The following is a 13,079-nucleotide window of genomic DNA, read 5'->3' on the forward strand; positions in this document are numbered from 1 at the left end:
TATCAGGATGCAGCGATGGGGCAGGCGTAAGGATAAAAGTGAGAGAAGTGGCTATGGTGGTATTAAAAGAGCTCTGGGAAAAACATTAGTGGTTCAGACTAGGATGATGGTAGTGCAAAGAAAGTGAAGTTGATAGAATCCAGATACCTTCTGGAAGAATGTCAGGGGGCCTTTGGGGTGGATTGGAGGTGGAAGAAGAAAGGAGGAAGGGGTTAGAGCCTCTGGCATAAACAGCTGAGTAGGTAGAGGTGCCGTTTATACAGATGGCAGATATAGGAATAGATGTGCGGGATGAGATGTTTGAATCATTACGTTTGAGATGCCCCTGAGATATACAGATGGAGGTGGTGGGACAGGCCGTGGATATGAGGGCCTGGAACATAAAAGAGAAGCCTATGATTGAAATATAAATTTGGTTCTTGTTGGCCTGTAAATGGGCTTTCTCTCTCTCTCTCTCTCTTTCTCTCTAAAATAATTAAAGCCAAAGAAATGAGTTGGATCTCTTAGATATAAAATACAGAATGAGAGAAATAAGAAAGGCTGAGGATTGCTCTACGACTAACCCCAACTTCTAAGGGTTGATTAGAAGAAGAGGAATCTGCAAAAGAAACTGCTTTGTGGTTAGAGAGGTAAAGGATAAAGAGAGGATAACTGCATAGAGCCAGGAGAAGAGGTGGATTTCAAGGTGACCATGGTCTTCTGTGTCAGAGACTGCAGTGAGGTTAGGTGAGCTGAAGGTGGAAAGTATATGCTGAATTTAGCCACTCAGTGGGAAGGTCAGGAGAGAAGTCAGGTGGCAGTGATGGCGGGGGGGGGGGGGGCATTCAGGGGATATAGGTGGAGACCATGCGTGTAGCAGTTGTTTGGGGTTGAGTTGTGAATGGGGATGTGGCTGTCTTGGGGCACATTCTTTGGGCTGAGTTTTGTAGGAGAGAGACTCAAACATGCACAACTGATGAGGAGGACCCAGTCTAGAAGTGGAAGACGCAGACTTGGGAGGGCAGCATAGCTTGAGGAGTAAGGTTACTGAGGAAGAAGAGAGAGAGAGGAGGTTCACATGTGAAAGGAAGGCCTCTGATAAGAAAAGAAATACTTCCTCCATTGTCAGGAAAAGAGGCAGAGAGGATGATGCCCAGCAGATAAATGTGTAGGTGTTAATGGCAAAAAGAACAGAGATTTTTTTGTCTGTATCTTTCATCAAGGTGAATTGCAAAAATTCAAAGGATCCGGAGTATAAGGGTTCATTAGAGACTTGGAGAAGGGAGAAGGTGTTCCAAATCCTGCAGATAGAGAGCAAGTTTATTAGAAAAAGGTGACATGTTGCTGAACAGTAGTGAGCACCCAGGTGACATGGATATCTTGGATTTCCTAAACTCGGTGGCAGGGTGACTTTTCTCCAGCTATGTCCGTCTACTGTGGTGCCACAGAAAGCATTCCCATTTCCCCAGGATTTGTGAGTTTTGCCAGGAGAAGAAAGGAGCAGAAAAGTTGATGAGTTTGGGACCGTCTCATTAAAGTTGGATTAAGGAGGCACCAAGAAGGGCTGAGACAGAATATAGACTATTCAATGTCATTACGGAGAGGGCCCAATTGAATGTATTCCCAAAGCACAGGGACAGCGATCGGAGGTACTAATACAGTGGGGATTCTAGATGGAGAAACAGAAGACTAAATATCTCTAGATACCTCAGAAAGAAACTCCTGACTGTGTGGTATGCTAGGATACCATATCTAACTGCTCCTTATAGTGGACTCACCTCAGTTCGTAGCAGAATATTGTAAGGTAAACAAATAGATACAGAGCCTTGAGAAGTCCTTCTTCTCCCTCATTTCTGGAGAGAATGCTTATATGCGCTTGTTTCTAAATGAGGCATATCTTATGCAGTCTGTGCCACTTCTATTCAGTGTCATTTGCTATCTCTTTGCAAATGCAGTGCAAGATGCTGTGTGTTTGACTACCATTTTTATATCGCCAACGCAGTGTTAAAATGCTTGTGCTCATTAGCTTAGCTTTGTCATATAAATTGGGCTTTTTACATGATGCCAGTGGTTTGCTAGTAATCATTGAAAAACAATCGTTGTGAATGCATAAGTCAGTTTTTAAGTGCCAGTGTTTGCCTTTCTGTGTGGTTTGGGTATATATTTAACATAGATTATTATTTCTGTTTGTATTTAAAGCTGTAACATACAATTCCTCTTAAAAGACACTGACTTTAATATTTTTTAAATCTTAAAACATTGAGCCAGAACTATCTTCTGCTCAAGTGGGTACTAACTCTTGCAGGCTTCCTGGGATCTGTTTTGTAAATTATTCCTTTAGGGCAGTGGATGGTACCCTGGTGCCTTAAAAAGACGTAATGTAACTTTCAAAGATACCCAGCCATACACCCAGGGGACAGTTTGTGTATGTGGAAGAATAGGACTCATAATTTGGTCACATTTATTTTTTCACTGTGAGCGTTAAAATATGTGAGGCATGACAAACATATATATGCATATTCTCAGTATGATGACACATTATGGAAAACCTCTTTCTTTCAGCGCTAGAAAAAGAATGTCGGTGATTGTTCGCACTCCATCCGGGAAGTTACGACTTTACTGCAAAGGAGCTGTAAGTTTTTATTTTTGTCTTTAACAGTTTTGATTTATGACAGTTTATAATGTATACGTTCAGCATTCTGCTATGGAAATGTAACACAGATGTTTAGCATAAAGTTGCTGACATCCACTTTCCTTGGTGTTTTATAGTAATAGTGTTCAGCCTCTTCTGGTGAAATGCGGAATTCCTTCTGGGTAAATTTGGTGCTTTGAAAAAATTTAGCCTAGGTTATGTATATAATTCAATTTTTGATACATAATATTTGAGGTTTATATTATAAAATACGTTAGAAGACAATTAAAGTAGAAAATGCTTTGAAATTGTATTAGAAATGTAATGATCCACACCAGTTTGAATCTAATTTTTTTAAAGACCATAGAAACATGGGGAAAAATTGGATCACAGTGACTGCTGTAATTTTCATCATATGGTCATTACTATTTGTTTTGCTTTGTTCTAATTATAACAGAATTTCTGACTATTGGTTGGCTTTTGTATATTGGCAGGTTATATTGACAAAAATAGTAATTTGTCATTCTAAGTGAATTTTCCTAGTTAAAATATGTTTACACTCATAGAAATCTAAATAAGGGGTCTACGGACCAGAGCCACTTTTTGTTCTTAAAATTAGCATTTTTCTTCTGAATTATCCTTTCTGGACACCTAATCTACTTGGACTCGTCAGATAACTTACCAACTTAGAACTTTCCAATTTTAAATATAATTGCAACCTTGATTTATTGAATGAAACCTGGAAACTGAACTTATTAGGAAGCCAAAGCTTATTACTTAAATTTTTGTTGAAAATGTTTTTCAATGCCTTGGTTTTAAAGCATTGAAATGCAATTTTGAATGCCGTGTTTTTAAAGCATTTTGGTAGAATTATTTCGTGACGTCTCATAAATTTAGGTTTAGAATTCCTCCGGTTGTTGACTGAAACAAGTAACATTTATTCATTGTGTGCACTTTATCTACCAGCCTTTCAGCTGGATTTTGGAAAAAGGAAGATAAGACCCAACACTTGTCAGGAGCTGAGCCTAGTCAGGAAAATATATATAAAGAGAAGACTAGTATACAATATTGAGGTATACTTTAAAGCTCTCCCACATTCCAAGGGTAGTATTTAGTGATAAGGGAATGATTGATATGTGTTCAGTTAACACTCAACTTACATCCTTCCATTCTTAGTTTTGAGTAATCATCCATCTAGAACCTTTGGGGAGTTAAAGCACTGAATAAACTATAAAAACACTGGATTTCCTTTTTGTATAATCATGGAGAGTTTGTATACATTAACTTGCTTATTGCATTGTTTCCCCTCACTCCCAACCAAGTTGGCTGTGAAATGCCACCGAATGCTAAAAAGGCAGAAATATGTAAAACAGCAAGGTACACTTGAGAACTGCACACAGTTTGGCAGGGAATAGCAGAATTCAAGGCTGGCAAGGTGAGCATGCATTAGGTCATGCATTATTTTCATGCTCACGAACTTGTATTTTTTTCTGAATTGTTCTGATGCCATTTAGGAAGATGGCTTAAGGCAGAAAAGAGATGCATACAGAGTTACCAGTTGATGCTATTGACTATAGTCCCAAGAGTTGATAAGGATCTGAACCAAGACAGTTGCAGAGAGGATTGAGAGGGTGGAGATTTAGGACTTAGTAACTGATTACATGTGGGTGATGAGGGAAACCATGATCTAGGATTGTTATCCAATTTCAACTTTACTGGGTAGACGAAGTGGTACCACATCCCATGATAGAGGGTTGGGAACTACATCTGGGCCATGAGGCAGAGATGTTTGGATTTTACAGGGGAAGGAATCTAGGGTGCTGATACAGATTTAGGAGTTAACAAGTATAGCTGGAAACTAAAAGCAGAGGATTGATGGGATCTTGTAAGGAGATATTTCATGAAAAGAAGAGGCTAAAAGTGAAGAGTAGAGGATCTAAAAAGAGATTTAATCAGGATTGGGGAGCAGTGGTTGGAGTTTGGTTTCCCTGAGACAATGGGGGCAAATAGTGCTTTCTGAAAAATGTGGATGGGAGCCTCTTTGATGCCTGAGACAGTGATGAGGTTCCTAATTATGAGAAGAGACTAAGAAAAGCTCATACCAACTCTGTTGGGGGGGTATATAATACCATCAGATTGGGGTACACACAAGCAGGGAGAGAGTGAGAGCAAAACTTAGGGACACATGAGGAAAGTCTAATGCCGAAGAGAGAACAAGCATGTAAACCACTGGACACGAATTCACTCCAGGTGAAATCATTTGTACAGACAGGTCTGACCAAGGATGCTTAGAGCTCAACATGATTTAACAAAAAACAACAACTATTTTTAATCAAAAAGAAATTGGGGTTGAGGGGTGGGGGTACATGTAAGCTAAATTGGAAGTCATAAAAGATCAAGAGAAAACATCAGTAAATGGAATAAACTCTAAACAGAGTGGAAGGGGCAGGGGCGGAGTTAGTGAATTGGAAGACAGCACTGAAGAGTTCATCTAGAATACAGCACAGAGAGATGGTGGTTCTGTGTGTGTGGATATGGATGGTTTATTTTTTTACTCTTTTCCAGGTTTTCTGCAATGAAGTTGCCTTGCTTTTTTAATTTTAAATGAAAAAAAAAGGAAAAGTATACAATATACAGTTTATGTCTGCAATAGTAGCCTATTTTTAAAAAGTTATATCGACACGAATAAAATCTTAATTTATTCAAGAAAATAAAAACGCTATTCCAATAGGGGGAGCCTATAGGGGCGCCTGGGTGGCTCAGTCGGTGAAGCGTCCGACTTTGACTCAGGTCATGATCTCTCGGTTTGTGAGTTCAAGCCCTGTGTGGGGCTCTGTGCTGACAGTTCAGAGCCTGGAGCCTGCTTCAGATTCTGTGTCTCTCCATCTCTTGGCCCCTTCCATGCTCATGCTCTGTCTCTCTCTTTCTCTCAATAATCAGTAAACGTTAAAAAAATTTTTTTAAATACTAATAATTAAAAAAATAAAAGATGAACAGGAAAACAACTTTTCAAGTGAAAATCGACCTAGGATGAGTTATTCATCTTGAAGCTGTAGACTCTTCACATAAACACCTGGAATCTGTGCCATGCACTCCAGGAACATCCCCTCTTGCACTGTTTTCTGATCTTACCTTGCTGAGGGGCTAGGACACCAGATAAGTAAATCCAGTTAGGATTTTCTGTAAATGTAGACTCAGTAGGTTCTAATCCGATCCTAAGGGTGCACACACTTTCGTTCCTGTGAAGAAACCTTTTTTGGTCCTAACCACGTACCATATACTTGATGTAGCTCTCTGAATTAATGAGCATTACTCTGGGTAAAAAGTTGATCTTCATGTATTTCTGACAGGTAAGCATGGCCAGTTGTGACTATCGTTTAAAAACATACCATATAGGGGCACCTGGGTGGCGCAGTCGGTTAAGCGTCCGACTTCAGCCAGGTCACGATCTCGCGGTCCATGAGTTCGAGCCCCGCGTCGGGCTCTGGGCTGATGGCTCAGAGCCTGGAGCCTGTTTCCGATCCTGTGTCTCCCTCTCTCTCTGCCCCTCCCCCATTCATGCTCTGTCTCTCTCTGTCCCAAAAATAAATAAACGTTGAAAAAAAAATTTTTTTTTAAATAAAAACATACCATATAATTCATGTATATTCTGTCTCTTGCGTTCCTTGATACCATAAAAAGATAGAAAATTCTATTTTGGATATCAGTGTCTTCCGCTAGAAAATTTGGCTACGTTGCAGAATTTAATCTTCCTTATCACTTTGGTTTTTGTGACTTTAATTTTTTAAAAGATTTTCTTAGTTTCAAAGCAGCCTATTTAGTTTCTTTGAAAAAGTCATTAGCCTCTGGAAAAAAATAGATTTCACAAGTTATACCTTTCATTCCTAGAAAGGAACCATGAGGGGAAATTACCATTTCCTTTTGCTTTGCCCCCCCCCCTTCCTATTCCACCACTAAAGAATGAAAAGAAATTCATAATTGGGGCCTGGACTATTCCATCTGTCCTGAGGTCACTAAGTTCTTGTTTCTCTCAAGGGTTCTAAATCATACTCCATTAGCCTCCTTCCAAATCTCAGCCCTGAGACTGGAGACCCCAAAATGGGTAATACCACTGAGAAAGTAATTGCAGGTAAATGATTTATTTTTTCCTAGTCTAATAAAACCATGAAGGCCAAACATTAAAATTCTTAAAACATTAAATCCAAGCTGAGGAATAACTAAAGGAACAATAAGCAATTTATAAAGGGGCAAAAATCAGAGAACTGTAAGTGGTGCACAACATTCACGCCGAAAGGCACTTTAAAGATAATCCAGTAATTGCATTTTACAGACTAAGTTAATTGAGCTTTCAGAAGATGAAGTGAGACAATCAGAAATATTCAGCTATCAGGCAATGCTAGATTTGTTCAGAATTCTCCTTATCATACCCACCAACCCTCTCAGTGGATTTGGCCTTGTGTTTCTCAAAGTTTGTTCTCTGTGAGCACCAGCCCCATAGAGATGCCCTAATCCCTAGCCCGGGCTCCATAGTGAATGAGTCTGGGGAACATACCACATGGCCCCCTTAGACATCTGTTCACATTAGCATTTTAAGGGCTCTAAGTATTCCTACAGGGCAAGTTTTGTTCAGCCCAGCACTTCCCAAACTTTTTGAGTACTGGACCATTTTTCCCTGTGGCACCCAGGAACACTGCAGGGTCCTGCCCTACCTTCAGGGTTGGGGAAGATCTTGCAAGATAAGTGAGGTACTGCTAGAATATGAAATGTTGATCACTGGAGTAACTATGGATGTATTCAGAAAGGAGAAAGATGAAAATATATGACTCAAACCTTATTTCTTTTTTTTTTATTTTTTTTATTTTTTATTTTTTTTTTTTAATTTTTTTTTTCAACATTTATTTATTTTTGGGACAGAGAGAGACAGAGCATGAACGGGGGAGGGGCAGAGAGAGAGGGAGACACAGAATCGGAAACAGGCTCCAGGCTCTGAGCCATCAGCCCAGAGCCCGATGCGGGGCTCGAACTCATGGACCGCGAGATCGTGACCTGGCTGAAGTCGGACGCTTAACCGACTGCGCCACCCAGGCGCCCCTCAAACCTTATTTCTTAGTGTCACTAGGGAAACTGTTATTAGGCAAAAAATATTTTGTGCTTTAAAATTAATGCTCAAAGTGATTGCTTGTTTTTATACTGATTTGCTGCTAATAATGCTGCCAACATTAATGTTCATTAAGCTCAAGATGCTTACTTTAATTGCATTCTACCTTCTGTTTGTTTTCGAGGACACTGTAATTTATGATCGACTGGCAGAGACTTCAAAATACAAAGAAATTACCCTAAAACATTTAGAGCAGTTTGCTACAGAAGGTGAGTATAATACAGCAATACAGCATGATTAAAATAAAAAGAAATCAAATACTTCTGGTGTCTTGCAAGATTGTTGTTTCTTGACTTAGAAATTCCTAAAGTAAGAGAACAATTAATGTTGATAATTTAGATTATACTATATGCTGTTCCTATTATTTTTGCTTTGCTTCTCTGTATTAAAATTTTGAGAGACTTAGCCCCCAAGTTTTGGGGGTATAGGGCCTATAAATCTGTTCACTTTTTAGAATGGGTACTATTCACATTATAAATATGTTGTATCTCTAGCAGTGTAGAAGGAAGAGAAACAAACAAAACAACTGGCTATGCTAGTCTGAATAAGAAAGAGGAGAAAAATAAGCCTATATGGCTATAAGAATAGTTATTCAGTATAGTTTTAACTCAAGACTTCTTAGGCCCCTACCACATGACAGGCTCTGTGTGAGGCTTGGGATCTAAACATGTTAAGTCCTGTCTCTGTGTCCTCCTGAAACATATGATCTGTATAGCAGAGCAGTGCATAGTCTAGGGGAATGATCTAGATTAGATGGGAGGACTCGAGAGTCCTTAAACAGTAGGGTCTGTTACTACAAGAATTTGTAGAGCCTTATCTCTGAACTTAACAGTAGTCAGAGCTGTATCTAAATCTCCCATCTAAGGTTTCACTCTTGTCTGCTTCAGCTACAACGGTCACCAAATGCAGCAAGCCTGACCTCTGATCAAATCCTTCTTCCTCTTAATCCAAAAGCTGCAAAAAGATAGGAACGTTTTAAAAAGCACGAGGTTTTGAAAAGCAAGGGCATAAGGAACCTTCTCCCAGCTCTCCAAAAATGCAAGAGCATGGAGACACTCCTGTTCATAGAGTTCAGATTCCTCAAGGCGCATCCTCAGCTGGGCTCGGCGGGTACAACCTAGCCAGCATCCTGCCCAGGTTCTTTTTCTGGAGGAGGGTTGAGGGAGCATCTCTCTCTTCTCTGGTTATGATACGAGGATAGTCCAGCTCCTAGACAAATTTAAGTTTTCTTGGTCTTCACCTCCACCCTATTCTTTCTGGCCCTGGGCTGAACATCGCTTTTACTCCATGGCTACCCCAGAGTAAGTCTTCAGCCAAATTTCCAAAAGAGAAAAACATGTCCTAATATGGCCCCAAAGATTTAGCTTCTACTCTCCGTGAGCTGGCAATGGACAACCCTACTCCTTTCTTGGAAGATAGAGTCCTCTGGGCACTTTATGTTCTCTGCTTCTTATTTCTGACATGTTCCCTGGTCATATTTTATTTGGCTTGAGGTCACTAGCACCTCGTTATTCTATGAGTTAATGACTTTGAGTGAGGGTGTTGTCTTCTCAGGAACCCAATTAACTGCATTTGTCCTGGCTGACAAATGCTTTTGCTTCTTCCTTGTTCCAATCCACCGTTTTTTGTTTTTTGTTTTTTGTTTGGCTGAAGGTGGTTTCCAAGTGAGTTATGAAATTGATAGACACTGATCACGAGGAGTAGGTCATCTCAAACATCAGATTTGATTGTTTTCCTAGGGTGTTTCTGATGAGTTTTGTCACTATCCCTTTTTTGTTTTGTCACTATCTCTCAGGTCTTTTAGACTCTTTATACTACACTTTTATGGTGATAAAGAACAATAATAAATACAAGCATATATCCCTGTATGAGGCACATGGCTTTCCTAGGAGACCCCATTGGGGTCCCTCTTTTTCCTCATAAGCATCTATCTATGAAGCATCTACAAGCCAGCTACTGTGCCCAGTACTAGAGTTAGAGGTATGAAGAACTCAGGGCCCCTTCCCTCCAGGATCTGGACACTAATACAGGAAATCCACAAGAAAAACAGTATGAAACATTGTCATTCACACCATAGGTATGTTTGGGGATTTCTGCCTGTGGGGTCTGAGTGAGAGGAGAATGCTTCCGAGAGATGACGTTACGAACTGAGTCTTAAGGCAGATGCAAGGCAGACAGTTGAGGGAGTTGGAGGGGGTGAAAGGGGGAAAAAGTGACCAGCGTGTGCAGAGACCCTGGTGTATAGGAGGTAAATGGCAGAGAAGGAGGTTGAAGACAATTGGTACAGGGTAAGTGAGCCAGATTTGGGGGTTTGGACTTTATCCCGGGGAATAATTGAAAGATCTCAAAAAAGGAATAATCTGATAAGATTTGGATGTTGGAAAAGTCACTTTGGGAAAGGCACAAAGGATGTATTGAAAGAGCTAGGGATCAGAAGCAGGGTGCCGGTTTAAGGTGAGGGGAGCACGAATACCCATTTTAAACTAAAGTGGTGTCACAACTGAATCAGACTTCAACATATTGTTTGAATTGAGCCAGTCTTTTCAAAATAAGACTTATTTATATAAAAATGGAAGGGTCATACTTCTGAATAAAATCTTATTTGGTGCTGGGGGGATATATGCTGCCTTTTTTCAGGATTACGAACTTTATGTTTTGCCGTGGCTGAGATCTCAGAGAGCGACTTTCAGGAGTGGCGAGCCGTCTATCAGCGTGCATCCACATCCGTGCAGAACAGACTGCTCAAACTCGAAGAGAGTTATGAGTTAATTGAAAAGGTATGTGAAAGACCATTTTGCTCATACAGAAAATTTGGTTTCCAGAAAATTTCAGTCTTTTCAGGAGCCAATAAATAAAGATCAGAACATTTTGACACACCATTCACTGTTGAATCTCCTCGGGTCGAAGCATCAACAGATATTAATTATAGTCAAAACTTTTGCCGAAAAGTCTCTGGAATTACTTTGTGTAAACCTTCTTTTTTTTTATATAATTTTGGATTGGAGTTAGGCTAGTTTAGCTGTCTTCTTGCCAATGTACACTATTGCTTCCGCATCATTGAAGATAAGCATGCCCTCCTCCACACACACGTGCACACAAGTTACATACACTATGTGTGTGTGTATATATATGTATATATGTGTGTATATATGTATATATGTATACATACATATATATGTATATGTGGAAATACGTTTGGAAATAACTTTTCTCCTGCCTCATTTTGTACACAGCCTGAATATGTATATATGTATATATGTATATAAATGAAGATTTATAATATGTAATACAAAATAATGTAAAAATACAGCTTGTGTGACTCTATACCTAATAATGAAGAAGACATAAGTGAACAATTCAGTGCTTATACCTGGCTATTCATTGTGTGTATGCACACACACACACACACGTATGCATACATATACAAACATCCCTCATTTGTGTCACAACCAAAAATACTCTTATTTTACAGATAAGGAAACCAAGGCTATTCAGCCAAAAAGCGATGGATACACTATGATCGCTGCTTTATAAGTAGCAAGAAATCTCAACTCCTTAATTAAGAATGGCAAACATATTTGTGTAGTACTTACCATGTGCCAAATGCCTTTGTAGCCCTTGAATCTATTAACTAGTCCTCACAACATCCCTTGGAGGCAGGTAATGTTAATGACTCCAGTTTCACAGATGAAGAAATCAAGGAAACAGAGAGGTTAAGTGATTTGGTTGAGATTACACAGTTCATAAGAGGGTGAGCCAGAATCCTCATTCTGGCTCCAAAGTCCATGCTCTTAGCCACTCAGGTATCTTCATTCTAACCTTTCACTTTCCATCAAATAACTTCTTTACTGCATAATTCCTTGACTGTATTCATGTTTGTACTACATAGAATCTGGTTTGTCTGTTAGCTTCAGCTTACTGGATCTTGCCTGCAGGTTAGTAAAAGTTGACATTTTTTTACTCCTTCCTCTTTTTCAAACAGTTTGCTCTCTGGCACTTCCTGTCTGAAAGGTGGTTAGCCCCACTGATGCCTCCTTCCCCTTTCTGCTCCCATATGCTGCCTCTGTGTATAATACTGGGGAATGTCATGCCCCAGCTGCAGGTGGTTTTCTCTGTTGTATACAGTGGCCATTTGTGACTCGAGATACTGTTCTCCTGTCTCCTCAGTGGACTGTGATCACTTTAGAAAGCTAGTTTGTTTCTCATACATTCCTTGCATTTGAACTTATTTTTGTATCTTGCTTATTTCTCAGAAGACTTGTGATAGCATACATGGTACCTTCCAACTTAATACCCATCTACCCCCCAATTTTAGAAGCACACACACACAGCTTGTTTTCAGTTAACTTGTTGAATCAGTCTCTCTCCCTCTCTTTTTTTCCCTAACATATTTATATATGATTATGTCTTTGGAACATAATGTGGTAAAATAAAATACTTTATTATTTACAATGCCATGACCATAATCTCTTTCAGTCTCTCCAGCCAAAGTTACATGTTTCCTACAGTACTAATGGTTTGGGTTTTTAATCTGTGGTTTTTTTCTTATTGTTTTGAGGACTAAGAACAAAAAAACTAACGTTTGGAAATACGTTTGGAAATAACTTTTCTCCTGCCTCCTTTTGTACACAGCCTGAATATAATGTAGCCTTTACCTCCATGGTAATGTGATAGAATTAATATATAAGAAGTTACAATAAAATATTTGAAAATGGATTCTAACCATTAAATGTTGTTTCTGCATAAAGCATACTGTAGAAAATTCTGGAGTTGAATGTTTAACGTGCCTAATAACAGTTTTACTCTGAACTCCCTAGAGTTTATAGATTAGGTTTTATAGGTTTAACAGTTGTTGCAGTTGGGTGGGTGTGTGTGTGTGTGTGTGTGTGTGTGTAGTAAGTGTAATATCTGGTATTAAAAGCCTTGGGACTTCCATCTTTTAAATGAAATAGAAGTTCAACCTTTCTCCAGCAGATGGTGATCGTGAGTCACACGGAAAAATTTAACTTGTCTGGGAAATGCATTACATGTATATGTATACTTTTAGCTTACACATACAGATGCCTCCCTCTGACTGCCTCTTTCCTAAAATGAATGAAAAGGAGATTGATAGCTAATTCCTTTTTACTTTCTGATAAGCCATGGTCTCTAAGTTTTATTGAAAAATCTAAGAACCAGAAAGGTGAAAGAATTGGTTCCCTTGCTCAGCCAGTTTCCAAATAAGGGCTGGATTTCTGTGTCCATCCCTATCCCTAAAACCATAATTCCACTCAGGTGTTTATTTCATTAACTTTAATTAGGCTGCTAATA

The 13,079-nt window shown here is 39.3% G+C and overlaps 1 protein-coding gene across 7 annotated transcripts in view; it reads left to right on the forward strand.

The window, feature by feature from the left end:
- ATP8A1 (ATPase phospholipid transporting 8A1) overlaps positions 1 to 13,079 on the forward strand; it is a 233,177-nt gene that overhangs the window by 111,161 nt on the left and 108,937 nt on the right. For all 7 annotated transcript variants that reach the window (XM_045056434.1, XM_045056433.1, XM_019829563.3 and 4 more), the window contains 3 exons: positions 2,542 to 2,611; positions 7,894 to 7,978; positions 10,407 to 10,546. In XM_045056434.1, coding sequence (XP_044912369.1) covers positions 2,542 to 2,611; positions 7,894 to 7,978; positions 10,407 to 10,546 — 295 coding nt within the window. The remainder of the gene's footprint in view (positions 1 to 2,541; positions 2,612 to 7,893; positions 7,979 to 10,406; positions 10,547 to 13,079) is intronic.

Source organism: Felis catus, chromosome B1 (genome assembly GCF_018350175.1).
Source record: "Felis catus isolate Fca126 chromosome B1, F.catus_Fca126_mat1.0, whole genome shotgun sequence".
NCBI classification, from domain to species: Eukaryota; Metazoa; Chordata; class Mammalia; order Carnivora; family Felidae; genus Felis; species Felis catus.